The 17,156-nt window shown below is 44.4% G+C and overlaps 2 protein-coding genes across 3 annotated transcripts in view; one reads left to right on the top strand and one right to left on the bottom strand.

Moving 5' to 3' along the window:
* LOC148386723 (cell adhesion molecule 2-like) overlaps window positions 1–17,156 on the top strand; it is a 225,844-nt gene that overhangs the window by 32,796 nt on the left and 175,892 nt on the right. For both annotated transcript variants that reach the window (XM_088399693.1, XM_088399691.1), the window contains exon 4: window positions 4,686–4,876. The gene's annotated coding sequence lies outside the window, so the exon portion shown is untranslated. The remainder of the gene's footprint in view (window positions 1–4,685; window positions 4,877–17,156) is intronic.
* On the bottom strand, window positions 141–6,378 carry paxbp1 (PAX3 and PAX7 binding protein 1). The gene is made up of 18 exons (XM_088399682.1): window positions 5,945–6,378; window positions 5,637–5,747; window positions 5,296–5,490; window positions 4,886–5,107; window positions 4,715–4,815; window positions 4,394–4,617; window positions 3,989–4,178; window positions 3,139–3,262; window positions 2,435–2,537; window positions 2,254–2,369; window positions 1,969–2,168; window positions 1,747–1,894; window positions 1,511–1,632; window positions 1,354–1,430; window positions 1,209–1,275; window positions 977–1,123; window positions 754–908; window positions 141–667 (listed from the first exon to the last, which is right to left on the bottom strand). Exons 1-18 carry the CDS (start codon window positions 6,237–6,239, stop codon window positions 547–549), a joined length of 2,718 nt encoding a protein of 905 aa, XP_088255808.1. The 5' UTR covers window positions 6,240–6,378; the 3' UTR covers window positions 141–546.

The following is a 17,156-nucleotide window of genomic DNA, read 5'->3' as shown; positions in this document are numbered from 1 at the left end:
AAGTATTCCCATTTTTATTGTAGTCATAAATTAAAGATGTTAAATTTATGCCTAAAATAACTTTAGAAAAGTGTACGTAGTGTGCAGTAACTGTCATACATAATGATCTGACTATTTCAACATTTAGAAATAATTGACCATTCTCTATTTCCAAATGTACACTTTATTCACAAGCAATCAAATGATAAAACAAGCAGAGTACAGTACAACTTTCTGATGTGATGTGTATGGTTGGTGCTGGTGGGATTATTTTGTGTGTGGTGCAGCAGTGTGTCACTTTTAGCATATATAGAAATGAATGTGAGAGGAGTTTTTACATAGCTCATTATGCATTGTATTTTTGGAGACGGTTTTATTCAAATGTATTATGTGCACTGTTGGTGTGTAGCCAGTGTTTTTATTAGATTGGATCTAATGCATACTAGACAAATGCATGAAGACAAGAACCTTTCTATACATTATTGACAATATTTACACAGGCGTTTTATTCACTATGCACATTTCAGCCCAACGATGGAGAACTTGTCGGTGCTGCCGTGTCTCTGTCTATGACTTGGTTTCCAACAGAGACTTGATGTCTTTAATTCCTTGATCAGCTGCCACGGCAATGATGTGGTTCACAGCCTTCATATACATCAGCATCTTCAAAATTTCCTTCACTTGATCCCTGTGGGCATAAAATACAGCGTCAAGGCCACGCTTCCAAAAACTGGATGCTGAAATTGCTCTTTTAACTTGAAAGAACGGTCTTACTTTGTTACACGTCGTTCGACATCAGAAGCGCCCACGCTGCTGCGCTGCAGCGAGTTGGCCAAATGGACGAGGTAGCGACACAGCGGCTCCAACTGAGGCAAAGTTTGTTGGCCCTTCAGTCCGTTGAACCACTGAATTGGCAAACAGTCCACCACCTGAAAAAAAAAGACAGATGAGCAACCGACTGCAACAACTCGACTCAATCTGGATGAAGCAAGACTACCTTCTGGGCCTTGTGAACATTGTCCTCGCTGACATCTGCAGTCTGCAGCGCGGACAGGATGTACCTATTCAGAGTGCTGTCTAAAGCCAGATCCTTCAGAGAAGAAGTAGAGATGATCCCCTCCCATTGCAAGATGTTCCTCAAAAGCTAATCCGAGAGGACAAATAGCAACTGTTACTTGCAGTGGATTTAAAAAAAACAAAAAAGGCTTTGTGGAGGATTTTCTACACACCTTCAAACAACTCCAGAACTGTCTCTGGTAGAATAAGTAGGGACCACCATTTTTGTTTTCCAGCAAACTGAACAAAATCACAATAGTATTGCAATATACTGTATAACAATATTTATTAGACAATTTTAGCAAAAGTGCAGCCTACTTTTTGGGGTAGAGAGGTTGGAAGACATCTTCATCCAATGTCCGCCTGACCCGCAGGACCACTGTTTTCAACAACTCCTGACGAGTAAATACAGAGTATGTTTAGAAGACTTGCGTGAAGACCAAGACATGAAGATGGTGTTGCCAGTAGACCTTACCCGCGTGTATTGGTTGTCCCCATGCAGCACGGTTGGGTAACCTTTCATCAGCCTGCGAATGAAAGCCACCAGCCGTGCCGTCTGACTGTTTGACAGCGGATCCCACACTTGTTCTGACAACACTGCGCAAAGACAGAAGCACTTGTCGTGGGCGCCATCGCTTTGCTTTGCTTGACAATTACAGTGGCACCTTAAAAAGGTCAAACGCTAATGTACTAAGATGTACATTTTGCTACCTGTCAGTTTGGTGAGGATGACTTTCTCTACGATAGCTGGGAGCAGGCCGATGTCGCTGTCTCCTTTCTCCAATGCGCTGTTCTCCTCAAAGCCGTAAAACAGCAGCGTCTCGAACCAGACCATGTACTCAAAGTTTGCGCACGGCGCCTGGAAACGAGGCATAACAAGAACGCTTTGAGATTTTGCTTGTTTACAACTGGAGTCCAAAAAGCAGAGCTGACCTCAAGAGGGTTCCATGTGATGAGCTGCAGTCGAACTAGAGGGCTGAAGAGTTTGGGCAGGCAGAGGCCAATGTAAGCGTCTCTGTAGCTGTCGGCGTAGTCCTTCCTCCACATTTCAAATTGGGATTTGATGTAGTCCAGGGAATGAAAGTCCTCCACCGCATCCTCAAAAACCTTCTTGCATTCTCTGATGATGCGCTCTGAAAGGCAACGCACGAGGTTTTGCTTAGCTATCGTTTTGATGGCTGACAATTTGTCTCATCTTGTCCAAGCGACTTTTCATACCGTGCTCCATGCCGAAGCCGGTGATGTCCGTCGAGGTCTCCTCGTCATCGGACGACAAGCCTTCTTTATGCTCTGCCCACTTTCCGTTCTGCTCTCGTGCTTGACGCCGCCGAGCTCTGACAAAACCAAGACTAGCATTAGATTGTGTGTTGGGACTCCACTTCTGCTTAATTTGTCTTACCGCCGGGCCTCTCTTTCCGCTATCCTCCTCTGGCGGTTGCTCTCTTGATACAATGTGCGATCGCGACCGAACGAGTCCAGACTGGGAGCCATGACTGCTTTATCTGTAAGACATGAGTAATGTGAGGGCCAGTCGGGTTAGGATGACATCATCCTATAGCCTCGCGTCACTTTAACATGGCTAAACATTTGACAGTGACTTTAAATCTTTTCATTGTGCTGTAAGATACCCCTTAGCTGTTATGTGCTTCCAGCAATGAGTTATAATTGTTACAAATCCATGTTTGTACTCAGGATGGACATTTGGATAAATAATCTGTTATCATTTTAAAGAAGAGAAAAATGAGCCCCGAGAAGAATAATGCTCATGACACCTTTTCAAGGTGGCAAATTAGTGAAGACCATGCCCTGTTCACTTACCAGACTGCAACATACTTGTTACCTCATCACAAAATAGTGTTTGTCACCTTTTAAGTGACTTAACTGGCATCCTGTTGACAGTGAGACCTGGCCGTGCAAAACTCGATGATACGTGTTTCTATACGTGTACATGCTCACTCAGACACATACAAGCCAGCTCAAACTTTTTTTTAAGGGGCTAAAGGGTATCCGTCCCAACTACGCAGACTCGATCGAGCTCGCCCACGCACGCACAACTAACGAGGCCGTTCGAATGAATCATAAAAACCTTCGAGATGGACTGACTTGAAAGGCTTGCAAACTCCGCCGATTCATCTTTAATATCATCCTGTCTTCTTTGGACGAGTCGTGAGGCCCGTTGCCTTAGTAACTGGTGCATGGCAGCCTCCAGCTCCTCGATGGCAGGCACCTGAAACATACGACGGCTTTTGTGACCGCTGAACCACACAAAAGCGGGGCTCGGAGTCACAGGAACGCCTCGCTGCTGGGACGGAGAGGACGATTGTGACATGCAACAAACAACTGCATGAATATAACCGCTGTGGAGTAAAAGCAAAGCACTGGCCACTGGTTGAAGCTGTCAATGACAGCAAAAGGAACAATTTGCTTTTACTCAACATGCAATATTCCGCTACGATTGAAGGGATCCATTTAAAGTCATAATGCTTAATGTCGGTTCCTATCTCACGCTAATTGTGATGTTTAGCGCGATACCTAGAATTAAAATCAAAAGTTTAGAAGATGGGGGTAGCTCCTTCGTAGCTGGTGCTGCAAGACCCAAACTTTTAGACTTAATCATGCATTTACAATTTAGAACACAGAACATCATATTGTGTTGTATAGCACGGTTTTCTACAGAATTCTCTTGCTTTACACTTAAACATGCAACTTATCCATTCCAACAGTATTGACAATGTACAAAACAAATGAAATGATGTCCCAACTACGATGCCCCAATTTTGCATAAGAGGTTAAAGTTAGTGCCCCAAAAATATGAATGACTTTCACCCCTAATTGCGGTTACTTAAGTGATAGAATCATATTTATCTTGTGTGATTATTTCAAAAAGCATCATCATGTGGTCACAATACAAAGACACAAAACATCTAAGCAGAGAGCAGATCATCTCCCTTACCTTTTCACCGAAACACTCAAGCAAGTCTCCAACATACCCTCGCATCTCTTGCAAGAATTGATATTGATCTGCATTGTCATTGGACGAGCCGTCCAGCTGCACTATGGCGCTCTCTGAGGCAGTGAGGTCTTCTTGGATCTGCATGTAGCGATTGACGTTGGCGTTGTGGCCTGTGCGCATATGACCCAGCCTGCGGAAACAAAGTGCAGGGGGGACGGAAACAGTGTAGGAAGTAGGTCAAGTGAACAATTGCTTTACAGAGTGTAATTAGATGCAACAGAGGGCTTAAATTGTATGAAGTTATTTCGGACAAAACAGAGTACGTGACTAGCTCTGTACTTTATGTAGCTTTACGGGGTTCTCAGACACCAGAGCACAGGGAGACTCGTCTTGTAGATGACCTACCTATCCTGCAGACGTTTCTTTACCAGATCAATGGGCACTGGGGCTAAGTCACTAACAGACAGCCCAAAGTGAGCCAAAGCGCCGTCGGCCGAGCCTGGGGGCTTGCCGGCCTGCGGAGGCGCCGTGCTGTACGTGAAGGGCATGCTGTAACCAGCGCCGTAAGGTTGACTGTCATAGCTGTTGTGGTAGTAGGCCGTGGGGTCCTCTGGTTGGCTGCTTTGGACCTGGTCGAGAGAGACAAAATGTGCATTGTAGGGGAGAACAACTGCTCCAAATATGTTTTGCTTTTCAGGAGAGAGTGCTGTGTGGCTGGCTACTCACCTGTGGTATGCTGATCCCTTTCCTGATCTGCTCCTGCTCCCACCGGCTCACCTCTTCATCCTGACCCGTATCTAACGTCTCGTCGTCGCTGCCTTCGATACCTTCACGCATGCGGCCAACGGTCACGGTGGCAAAAGGCGGATGCCCGACGCAGCGAATGAGGTAACTTACCTATTTCCTCTGCGATCTTTTGCCTCTGGGTTTTGCTCCGCACGCCGCTGAAGCGGATCCGCTTCTCTTCCTCGTCTTCGTCGTCACTGCAGTCTTGGTCTTCTTGCGCCATCCGTTTCTTAGGGGCTTCCGTCTCGACAAGTGGGGCGTCTCCCCCGAGCTCTCTGGCTAGCTGTCGTCGCTTTCTGGCAGCATGAATGAATGCTGCATCGGGGATCTCTCCTAGAGAAGCAACAAAAACGAAATCCTGACAATGCTATATCGAGCATGTGTCAAAAGGGTCCAGAAAACACTTCCAGGGGAACATTTGTCCATTTGGGGGGTTGCAAATGACTTTGCATAGATGCCCAGACCCCATTTTGCAAACCAGTGTGTCCCTTTGTTTAACATATGGTGCAAATTGGTGGTACCAGGTCTCAAAGTGCTGAGGGAGGAGAGCGTGTTGAATGTTGTTGCAGTGTTGCTCGTCTTCTGCACTTGACAGCCTCTCGCGTCGTCCCTCTGCTCATCAGCACTATCAACCTCCATTTCGTCCTCGCCATGCTCACTGGTCACTTTGCTGACTGGTTCTCCTTTGACAGAAATGATAGGTTGGGGCACTGCTTCTATGGAGCACAAAGGAAGGTAGACAATGAACAAACTGCCAAACAGTGCTCGAGAGCCGGTCAATGTATTCATTGTCAAATTTGTCAGTAGATTCTAAAGTGTCAGTAAAAGGTGCAGCTCATGTGACATTGCGGACATTCCCTACCTGTTTTGACGGTACCACCCTTCTCCAAGTCCTCCTTGTATTCTTTCTTCAGCTGCTTGACTATTTTCTTGCTATGATTGGACTTCTTGACTCGGAAGACCTCTGGTCCTTCTGTGAGTAGCCATGTCACGACACAGATAAAAACGGATTGATCAAGCACCCGTTTGTTTGTTTTATGCAGTCAGTTGGTTAATGATTTGTCCTGTTGCATAAAACCGAGCATTTACTGTTGATATGTGAGTTACAATAAACACCAAATGGGCTAACAATATGAAAATGGCGGCACAACACGCTAGCCGGTGCGGTACCTTCTTCTTCGTCATCGTCGAAACTCAGCAAACTGCCTTTTGTGGGTACGACAGTCGGAACGCTATCCTTCACCTTCTTGTCCCTCCTGGTGCTTTTAAAAGTGGCCCCGAAGCCATTGCTCCTTGGGCTTAAGCTAACGTCGTTGTTGCCGCTGGATGTCTCTAGGAACGGGACTTCTTCCAAAACAGGCCCGAACAACGTCGGCGCCAGCATCGGCTGCACATTCTCCTCCCGCTCGTCCTCGTCGGACTCGTTTCTTCGCCGGAAATTTGCGCGTTTGATCCTTTTAAACATTTTGCCGGTCAGCGGTGATCAAGCATGCTTAGAGTAGCGATACATCAGTGCGACGATCGACCACGGGTGAGTTAACAACAACGATTCTCTAACGAGCCATTTTCTACCGGAATGCGCTTCTTCTTCTTTCTAAAAATGTAACTGGTCTAGTGTCTATAGTGACTACACCTCCCTCTACTGCTCAAAGGTAGTAAGTGCATCAGTCAGCAACAAAATAATCTTAGGAACTATTTCAGTGCTTGTGCAGTGAATATATATGTATATGTCTTTCACTTTTTATTTGAACTGCTAAATTAAGAGTTCAGTAATATTAGATTCATACGGCACATGGGCACACCATGCAATTAAAAATAATGTCATAATAATTCCCAGAGGGAAAACATGTTATCATAACAATATTCTATGGTTCATTTTCAAATACCTTTTCATTGGACTATGCAGTAGATTGAGTAAAGAATCACATCACCAGCAAAGCAGCGAATCGAGTCTATAGCCTTTTGGGGGCACTGTTGCCCCTTCTAAGAAAATGTCCTCCAAGTGGCCAAAGATAGGCCTCACAGTTGACTCATGTATGAATGCTAATGAAATACAATGACATTTCTTGATCCAGTCTGTATCTGCTGCAAGCCAGCACGACTACAGATTGCATCAAGAGTGCACTTTGAAAGGGTCATCAAGTAAGCCTCCACCTTAGGCTTTATGTGACATGTTTGATAAACTTACCGCAATGTTGTCTAGGAGATATTTCATAATTCTCTAAATTGGATTGCACCTTAAATCAGCTATGTCAATTTCAACTGCCTGCACTGGCTACAGAAACTGAAAAGGTGATTGAAGCCCCTGGTTTCATTTGCACTGATGGAACAAACATCAGGGTTGGCTACCCTGGCTTATTAAACACACAGAGTGCATGTCAAGAGGTAATGAAGATAGAGTTATTATTTTTTTCCAAGTGGCACAGTAATTGAAGGGCAACAAGAGCAGCACCTTTCACCTTTTGCTAAATACTTTCATTAATGCAAGGTTAGGTTTGGTATCTTGGAGAAAATTAGGATGTCAGAATTCATTAATTAGCCTGTTTTTTTAAACAGCAGTATTAAAGCAGTCATGATTTCTTAGTCGTGTTAGCTCATTTTTTAATTAAAATGGTAGACGTGTAATTTTGGAATGATCACATCCCTGTGATTTCAGGTAATAACGTCCTTTGAAGGCAAAAGATTGCTGTCATGATACAAACGCCCATGTAAAATAAATCCGACAACTGTAGATGAATTACTATTGTTATCTCTAACAAAGGATCAGAAATTGCCAGGTAAGAACATTTTAGTCTTCCGCCTGAGGAGGAATTACAAGCCAGTCCACCACACTTGGAATAAGACAGTGCCAATAAGCACAGGCGCGCGCTGAGGTCGACCTTGAGTCAAAACATGCCGGAAGGTGGGATTTAAACAAGAGTCTTGTTTCAGTCCACCTTCTTCACATGACATTGATGCAGCTCATCAATCCAACCTTCCTTGATTGAAACGCTGCTGCTCCCTAAGCGAAGGCTTTGTTTTGGTGGCAGAAGAGCAGGAAACACTTTTAAAAGTCTAAGAAAGTTATCAGAGTAAAGTACTGTGTCAGCAGCAGTACCAGCGTGTCTGCTTGCCTTTTCGCTCTCCACCTCCTCCTCCCTCAACTATCAGTCAAGGTAGCATCAAAGTCTAATCACCAAGAGCCACACTTGCACATCTTGGCTCGTGAAGGAATCTCACGGAAGGGAAATATGGATCCCTCAAGGACACTGATAGTTCACACTACACAGGAGAAGAGAAAACATTGGAAACAAGCTTGCGCAGCAGCCGCCTTTACTGTTTCTCTGTGTGTACGCTCTCACTGGGAAATGGCCTCTAACAAAAAGTAGAATGTTGTGTCAAAGATCTTGAACAGTGAAAGGGACTCGGAGGAGAATGAGTCACCCACAAATGGAAACGCTCAGTGTTCAGCCGGCTGTCAACACTATTGTCATAAAGTTGTGAAGCCTACCAAATTTACATATGTGCTTTTCCTGCATGGTCAATTTAAAAATAAGTAAATCAAGTTAGAAAAACTCGATTAATCAACAAAATACAGTTAAGTTTTATGTCCTGATAGTGTCGTAAAGTTGTGAAGCCTACTAAATTGACTTGTGCTTTTCCTACATGGTCAATTTAGAAAAAAAAGTTACAAAAAATCAATTAATCAGCCTTGCCTTGAGTGATCTGTAGCTTCTCCTCTTTAAGAGCGCCAACGCCACCACAGCACCTGTGAGCGAGCGAGCGAGCGAGGCAGGCAGGCAGCTGCAGAGCAGGAAACGATGTGCCTGTTTAAAGACCAACAGAGTGAAAAAATATGATGATGTTTAAACCCACTTTGAAGTCTCTTGAACTGGTAAATAAATGATGTGCTCAAGAAGCCTGCTGAAATGGCTGCAGCTCCTCCACCTGCGGCTCGGCGCTTAAATATTCATCTCCTGTCATAGCCACACACTCAAACCTCTCTTTAGCTCCCCACAAGCTCGTGTTTGTTTGTCAAAGACTGAGGCGAATGGCAAAGAGCGCCTCGCAAACTGTTGTTGTCTTAGACAGCGTAGGGCACATCCACTTAGATTTATTATCTCCTCAATGATCACCACCACCACCACCACTCTGTGAACTCCTTCATCAGCGGACAGCGCTGGAGAGGAGAAGAAGAAGAAAAAAAGAAGCTTTTCATCTGCTCCGCTACCGTTCTTTCATCCCGCCAATGCTCATAATGGCCTTGAGATTAGCGCTCATCGAGTTAGCTTTCATTCGCCGCTATGGGGGTGCAGGAATTGCTGCGCCGAGGAGACACTTGTTGGAGAGAATTACGCCGGGAGAAAATGGCAAAAGAGAATTTTTAATGCGAGTGTTTAGAATATGAACGAGATGCCATTCAGTAGAAGCCTGGCTAATTAGTCTATCATTGTGCACATTTTCAGCACACCAGCAAAATAGTGCAGTGCGGTGATAAATCGGGGTGATTACCAACAATCGTTACCGATTTACATTCATTCGCCATGATAATCAATAAAATCCCTTTTAATTCAATTCAGTTGAATTTAATTTGCCTCCGTTCACATAATACCTCGTTATTTCAAGAATTTAGTCGTATTCAGTAAAATCCTTCAGTATTTTCTCCTTAGTGATTTATTCCAATGTGAGAAAAATCAAATTGTTTTTTCCCATCGATGACAGGAATGCGTCCAGTCTGCGAAATAGGAAGCAGCTTTCCGTGTGTGTGTGCCGCTCGCGCTCGACTTCATGTAGCTGTAAAACTGTCTCAATATTGTACTTAACTTTGTGAAAGATTTCCCACTAAATTCTCATGAGGGCAAATTGCACCTAATGAGTGCTTTTACACGCTTTCTCTACTCATTTATCATCGGATCTGACTGCTCATTAGCCCATCATGTGTTAAAAAAAAAAAAAAAGACTTGACCTTGCATTGACTTTTCCTTCCCTCTCATTTTCCCCGCTGAAAATCCTCTCCCAGCGTGGATCTCAAACATCTCTTGAGGAGTTTTCCCTCCACGTTTGGTGGCTTCACATGCTTGATTACATCGAAAGAGAAACGATGACTTTTTGTGGCATCATTCAGTCGAGTCATCCCGAGCAGCACTTGAGGCCAAGCAATCACTCTCGGCGGGGAGTTTTTGTCTCCTTAAACTTGACAAAAGTTATTTTTCCTTGATTTGAGAGCAATTAGAAAAGAATAACTCCCTGAATACGTTGGGCCTTGTGATAAGCCGACTGGAACGACACCTCTGGCTCTGCGATCGCTCTCTGGTGCTTTGCGGGAAGGAGTTAGAGCCCACAGAAAATTGAAGTCTTTATTTTGCAGGGTTTTGGCTTTGCCCTCATGCTAGATTCCCCGCACCACACTGTGTCATACTCGCCCGGATATAAAGAGGCCAAGCAGGGAGTTGCCAAGAGCAACTGCATACAGGGAACAACGGGAGGATTGCTCAAAAGGCACTTCAAGAAAAAAAAAATAGACGGGCAGCATTCCCACAGTTCTCTCTAAAAGCTCATTTTGTTCAACTTTTTTTGGCCCATTATCAAATCCATTCCGTGCATGTCGACTGAAATGCGTGACACCTCTGGCACGGCCCACCAATCTTACTTGGGATCGATACCTTCGTCTCATGCATACGTCTGTCATTAGGATTCAAGACACTTCAACACGGAAAGTCAATTCAATTGTATATTCCAAGGAGTTGGGTGAAAGTTTTTTTGTCAAAAAAAAGAAAAGAAAATGGCTTCAAAGTCACTCCAAATTCAAAATGATCTCTTTCCCACCACAAGGATGACTTTACACTCATTTTTTCTAATTAGCCGGTTTTTCGGGAGCGGTCCTGTCTCATCCACATGAGTCACTGCTCCCCCTTGCCTCGCTATACTGCTGGGCTAATGGAGAGTATGGATTTCATTACCATGACAACTGGTGGCAGAGCTATTTTATAGCGACCAGGCTACTCACCGTTGGTGTTTAGAGACAGACAACATAAGCATATATTCTTCATCCTCTACGAGAAACGACCAATATAATTACCGAGTCGCAGTGGTAGTGAAGCCCTTCTTCATTGGAGTCTTCGTGAGTGTATAATAGTGCTACCCAGTGGCCAAGTCACACACATCAGAATGAATTAACCATTCTAATTTTGTGTCTTCATTGGGTGAACGAGTCATGATTAATGAAAAAGTGGTGGTTGTTGCCACAGTGCAGAGAGGTGTTCTTGAGAATGAAAGATCATCACAGTCCTTCTTCAAGTAGTTGGTATGCAGCAGGTTAGCAAAAACTACTTAGGATTCTGCGCGGCGGTGAGATTTCTTTGAGTGATTTATTTGTCCTGCATAAGAAGAAAATGTGCCTTCGGGGCAACCTGAATTAAAATAGATGACATTTGAAAGGCCCCGAAGAACAGCAGCAAAGTAACCGGGGGTCCAAACAGAGCAGAAGGCCTCACACCGGGGCCTTGATTTAATCAATGCCCCGCGAGAGGAGCGAGCGAGCAAGCAGGCAACAAAGGCGTCCTCGAGCCTTACACGTCCTGTCTTCCATGCTCCCCGTAGGTGGACCCAGGAGAGGCTATCCGTCACCCTCCACCCAGCGCGTTTGAAGATGAGAGGAAGCCAGCGCGAGCGGAGGGAAGGCCGAGAGGAGGAGAGGTAGATGAAACCCCGCTTGTTCTCTTTGAACTGCTAATCGCCGTGTTTAAAGCTGACCTCGCTTCCCGTCTCCGTCTGTGCACGCCTCATTAAAATATGTACCCTGATAAAGAATCCGGAGGGGAGTTCAACATATTCTCGCCACGGCGCTAGTCAAACATGAAATTTCCTCATCGACGGTAAAAGTAATGCGTATTATTTCCACTCGCGCGTTTGACCGAGAGGAAGGCCAAGAAATGCTGTCTATTTCATTTTGTTGCCTTGACTGTGTCAGAAAAGAGTTGATACATCTATTCACAAAGTCCAATTGCTTCCTTATCGTTATCACGATTTCACAGAGGAAAATGCAATCCTTTCAAGGAGTCGAGGGAAATTCTCTGAATTCATATCTGAACTATGGATGACTTTCATGATCGCTTATTTATTCACGAGAGTCTTTTTAATTGAAAACCGAGAAAAGTAAATCTATAGTGTTCTCCTACTGTCTGATGTATACTTCTAATGGAGGAAAAACGGTTCATTCGAAAACTTAGAGGCAGCCATTTTCTGCAGTCAAAAGTTCATAGAAGTGAATAAGAGCGTGGATGTTTTTTTTCTGCTTACGTAAATTTGTGAAATCAAAATTACGGAATGAAAATCCTACCCAATCATAAACAGTTGACTAGATTGGCTCTGAATGCACCAAGTTCTTGCATCTGGTGGGGCACCGCCCCCCACTGCCCCTAACACAGAGTTGCCACTTCCTGTTTACGTTTTCCGTTTTAGAACACAATGTCCTGCAAACTATCAGTTTAGTTTGGATTAGATGTGGGAAGGATAAAAACACACGCACTTCACCCGAGCAGGCTAATCTATCTTGACTGAATCTAGATCCAATTTGGGAACATTCGCACTCATGCACGAGCCCAAAGATCGGCGGGGAGAGGAAAGGTGGAGCAAGGCGACTAGGCCAGCGTGGGATCAATCAATCATCATTCCCGTTGGCTCATATTGACTCTGCCTTCTCACTGGGGTTCGCACTCGATGCACTTTAAGGCATTTTCGCACGGGTCGATGAAGAAGCGTGCCTGGCCCAACTCTTACCGTTTATTGGGACGCGTTTGGGTAACGACGTGTGTCTCAGGGATGGCGCCGGGGACCCTTGGTTGCCCCCCCTGTTGCAACATACCCACTCAATGGATGAGAAATGGAACACAATGCTTTTTATACTTAGCTTCTCTTTTTCTATCAGAGAATTACGGCCATTAAATTTGGCATCCAGTCGTCCGCTTTTGCTCTCAAATGCTTCAATTGAATTTTGCGTTGTTTTTACCCTTCTGACTCTGACATCCGCTCGCTGTGGAACAACTCCACAACCTCTCTGTTCAATAGTGATGTTCCGTAGTCACTAAGCACAACTCTTTGGCTAAAAGTGCGTAAAGCAACTTGGGCAATTGAAGAACAAAGCTTGTTTTGAAGCCACATTTATTCTGGGAAATGGGCATCACACTCACTTTTGAGTGATGTTTGATGCTATCTTAGGTGGCACTTGCCGTTTTTCATTTCCTGGGCCCTCCAAGTGCTTCTTTGAACGCGCTTTAATGGACGAGATGAGGCAACACTGTAAATGCCAAACAGGACAAACATGACTTCACAAAGGGTGATAATGGAAATATAAAAAGCCATAGCAACTTGATACCAAAGGAAAAAAGACATCAGAGTAATGCCGAGAGATGGCGCTGCCTTTTGATGCACAAAGGTTCTGATGAAGAAAGGACTGCATCTCTCTGTAGGTTTTGTCTGTGGCTAATTACAGACAATGCGGATTTCGCCCAGAGCACCTTTGCATTACAATTGAACATAATTTTAAGTAAATGAGCCATCAAGTTTAATTAAAAAAAATAATTGGTTGCATTTCTGAGGGTGAGAGCACAATCCAAACTGCGATGCTGATGATAGATCATTTTGGACCATGTTCATTTTGGTTCTAACCGAGCTGACTTGGGCCAGAGGTTTGCATATATTTTATATTGATTTAATTGGATTGCTCGTATTGTATTGGGCAACCCGATGCATACCGATGTTGTTCAACGCATTTTATTGTTCACCTTTGGAGGTTTTGTACAGAAGTTTGGGCAACTACCCCTCCACCCACTTATCAAGATGGTCATCAATCATCTAAATCATACACTGGCAGGCTGAGCGAAGGATGATTGACAGCTGATGATTGCCCGAGCTGAAGGGCGTTCCCGGTCTCCAGAGCAAACCTCTCTGGAGGTTGCAGCCTTTTACTTCACATTGAAACATGACTTTATTAGATCCAAGAGGAAACATAAAAGTTTACAAAATATATCAAAGCAAGCCATCTTGTTCACTTTTTCACCTTCTAGTATTATAACCATCTTGGAATGACTCAGCTGCTGAGCAACCAAAATGTGGGCTAAGTAGAAGGCCTCCAATGGTTTCATATAGCTGTGGATTTGTAGCCAATGTCATTGATGTGAAGAAGCAAACATTCCGGGGCTTGTTCACCAAAATTTATTGTGTGCTTTCATACCAGAAATAAACTGGTGTTCAAACGTTACTTCCGTCTTTATGGCTCTAATTTACAGTAAACGTCGGCCCTCCAAAAAGCTGAAAAATGGCAGCAGGACGGAGGCACTTGACAGAGGTGGAGTAGTGCTTTAGTTTCACAGGATTAACTTCACTCACTGTAAAGTGTCTTTTTTTTTTTTTTTATCCCCCACTACCCAATTTGCTGAGTATGTCTGACACCACCATGACCCTTCTTTTATAGGAGCCTGAGAAGCATGAGGTTGAGTGCAGGTATTGGGGGGGGCGGGCAACGATTCATTGGCAGCTCAATAGAGTCAAGGTAATAAAACAAGTTTGAGAGGAAAACTGAAAACAATGGCAAAACGGGATTGAGTTGAGCTGCGGCGGCTGGAACAAGCACACGCTGAAAATGCTTTCCATCTGACAGCTTACCGATTGACTCAAGCCCTTGGAAAGGAGTCGCTGTGACTTTTTAAAGGCGGAAAGGAAAAACTAGCAACCCTTGTTCAACCATGCAGTCGCTGGCTAATAGAACTATTTGTTTGGTCGACCAAAAAAGGGCTTAGATTTCACAATTAGTATAACAACTTAAAGAACGTGGCAGCCTTTAAAGTGCCTCATTGTGGGCCTTGAGTGTGCGCGCACGTCACTCAGAGAAAGAAAAGATCCATTAGGAAAAAGTCTGACTTGTGCTAGCATCGCTGCTTTGGAGCTCTTCTAAACATCCTTCTAAGAGCTTTCCACCTGACTGAGCTCATAACATATACAAACATGACATTATTAAAGTTTCCAGCGCCTCCTGAAATGCATTTACATATTCAGGTAAATGGATTGACAAACACACAAATATGTTCCGTTGCCGTCATTAAACTTTCATTATGATTTCCACCCACTTCTCTTTCAACCTATGTCAGAAATCCATTTTCCTAATGGCATCTTTCCATTTACCCGAGCACTTTATGATGCAGATTGCAGGCAACTTGATGACGCTTGCAATGTTTGCATCAGCTTTCTGCGTTGAAATTTTTGCAATAGCCAGATCTGCATGATTTCGATTTATTATATCGGTCAATCCCTGTTTTTTTAATTGCCTTTTAACAAAATGCGAGCGTTGGTCGTCAAATGGCAGAATTTATTTCATGAGCATAGTTGATGATTTTTCTTTCGGATTGATACAAAAATGGTGCTAAAGCATCAGCCATCCCTTCTGATTAGAGCTTTGTAAGGCAGAAATGCATGAAGCGACCTACGCACACAATTCTTTCCACCTCACACAAACATTTCCCGGCTAGACTTATCTCACACATCCGTAATCAAAAGTGACATTCGCCCCCTCCCCATAACACACTCACACACCAAACCGCCCTCCCTCCCTTCGTCTTCTCTCCCCAAATACAAGGCGACTGAACATCCGACTTTCCCAGTAAGCCCCGGGCCAATTAGTGTGCTGTTGCCGCATTGTTATCTGGCTGCCATTGCGGCTTTCTCCCGGCCGCCACAAACTTTTACTACTGCTCCACGGCAGCCGGCATGAGGAGATGGCTGAGATGTGATGAGTTAGGAGAAGGAAAGGTGACTTGACTTGAAAATGGCTCGAGTATTGATTATTGTGTCAGAAAATAGTAGATGTTTTTGCTGCTTTTTCCTTCGTTACGGTGGACTAGTGGTTACCACGTGTGCACCACAATTCTGTGGTTCTGCTTTTGAATCTTGCCTCCAGTATAAAAAGAACCCCCTACTTCCACTAGCCTGAACTTTACTTTAAGAGTTGTTCACGTTGCTTAAAGTTCTTGAATACTATGGATGACGGTTCGGAATCTAGTGCGACAGTCAGAATTTATACGGAGAAGCTCACCCACACAATCCAAATCATAACTTGTGTGGGATATTGCGATAATTGCACGTCTTTTCTCTCAGACTGTTTGCTTGAGCAATTCTCACAGCAGGCGGCTGTCTTTCAGGTAAACAGACATTTGATGACTATAATTCGGATTTCAACCTCAGACTCTCTGGTGGCTTCAAAAACGTCAACACACACCTACTGGAAGATAAAACAAAAATCTTCCTGACTTCAGCACAACAGTCCACTCTTAGCACAGGTTCCCACCCTCCATTATTATAACCATTAGCTCATTTGTGCTGATGTCTATTGGTCCCCTGAACATGCAATGCAAGCTGTGTGTTCAGCACAATGGCTGTTGTCAGCACATTCAAGAATGGCTTGAGGTATTACTTTTTGCTACCACTAATCATCAACATCAACCAGTGGCGGTTGGACTAACCAATCGCATGAGTCAAATGATTGGAATTTCTCCAGCCAGAAGGGCCCTCTGGCTTCAAAGAAGACATCAACTGGGGATCAGGCAGGCAGAAGAGGTGGCGGCACTTTAGCGACTCGGAAGGCAGATGAAGGCCCAATCATCCGGGCTCCCTCGTCGTTGGTTGAGAGCTGTCAAGATCATCGTGGCTTTCCCGAGGGGCCAACGAGATCTTCATGTAGATCAAAGTGGCGGATGTGTCTCCAAAGAGATCCCCTTGGAATTCACTGGAAACCATTAGCTTTGACTTGGGGGATAGCCAAGAGATACTAATCGTTAAGGATTTTCCTTTGGGACTGGACAGACAAGCAGTTTAGTTAGTGGCTAAAGCCGTTGGCCTCGCGGCAACAACAAAAAAAATATATTGAAGGTCAGCGATCGTGCAAACTGCGAGTCGCTTTTCTCAATCAGCTGAATATGTATTTCTTGTTTGCTGTCATCCTTGCAGAGAAATATCAGAGGACCAGTTTTTGGATCAAGGCAAGCCATAATGATCCTTAAAGCAAAGTGACCTCCTCCTCTTGCTCCATCTCCTCTTGTCACAGCTAATCTTTGTCTACTTAGTCGCATTTTTCCTGCTTTTTTCTTCCTTTCTTTAAATATCCCACTCATATCCCCGAGACGCCGTGTTTGCTTGGTTGCCTTTTTTTCCCCACCAGCGATTTTACTACACACAGGTGAGCGCAGAGCTCGAGTGCGTGCGGATGCACTGTTCTTTGAGGTTTTTGCGCCTTCCTTAAAGAGAACTAAATTGCCGTTCAGACCACTTTAATTCGCCCGTATCGGAATGTGTTGTCCACACTTGAGCCAAATTCAAGCGGGCACTTTCCTTCACTGTGTGTAGGAGAAAAAGC

This window comes from Syngnathus floridae, chromosome 15, assembly GCF_059516105.1.
Source record: "Syngnathus floridae isolate MCC-2025c chromosome 15, RoL_Sflo_1.0, whole genome shotgun sequence".
In the NCBI taxonomy this organism is placed as follows: domain Eukaryota; kingdom Metazoa; phylum Chordata; class Actinopteri; order Syngnathiformes; family Syngnathidae; genus Syngnathus; species Syngnathus floridae.
Note: the sequence above shows the minus strand (reverse complement) of the source record. Positions and strands in the feature narration are given on the sequence as shown.

Coding starts and splice junctions, on each gene's coding strand:
- paxbp1 (XM_088399682.1), bottom strand. CDS start 6,239: ATGTTTAAAAGGATCAAACGCGCAAATTTCCGGCGAAGAAACGAGTCC. Junction 4,179..4,393: donor AAGAAACGTCTGCAGGATAG/GTAGGTCATCTA, acceptor TTGTTTCCGCAG/GCTGGGTCATATGCGCACAG. Junction 2,370..2,434: donor GCGGAAAGAGAGGCCCGGCG/GTAAGACAAATT, acceptor TGGTTTTGTCAG/AGCTCGGCGGCGTCAAGCAC.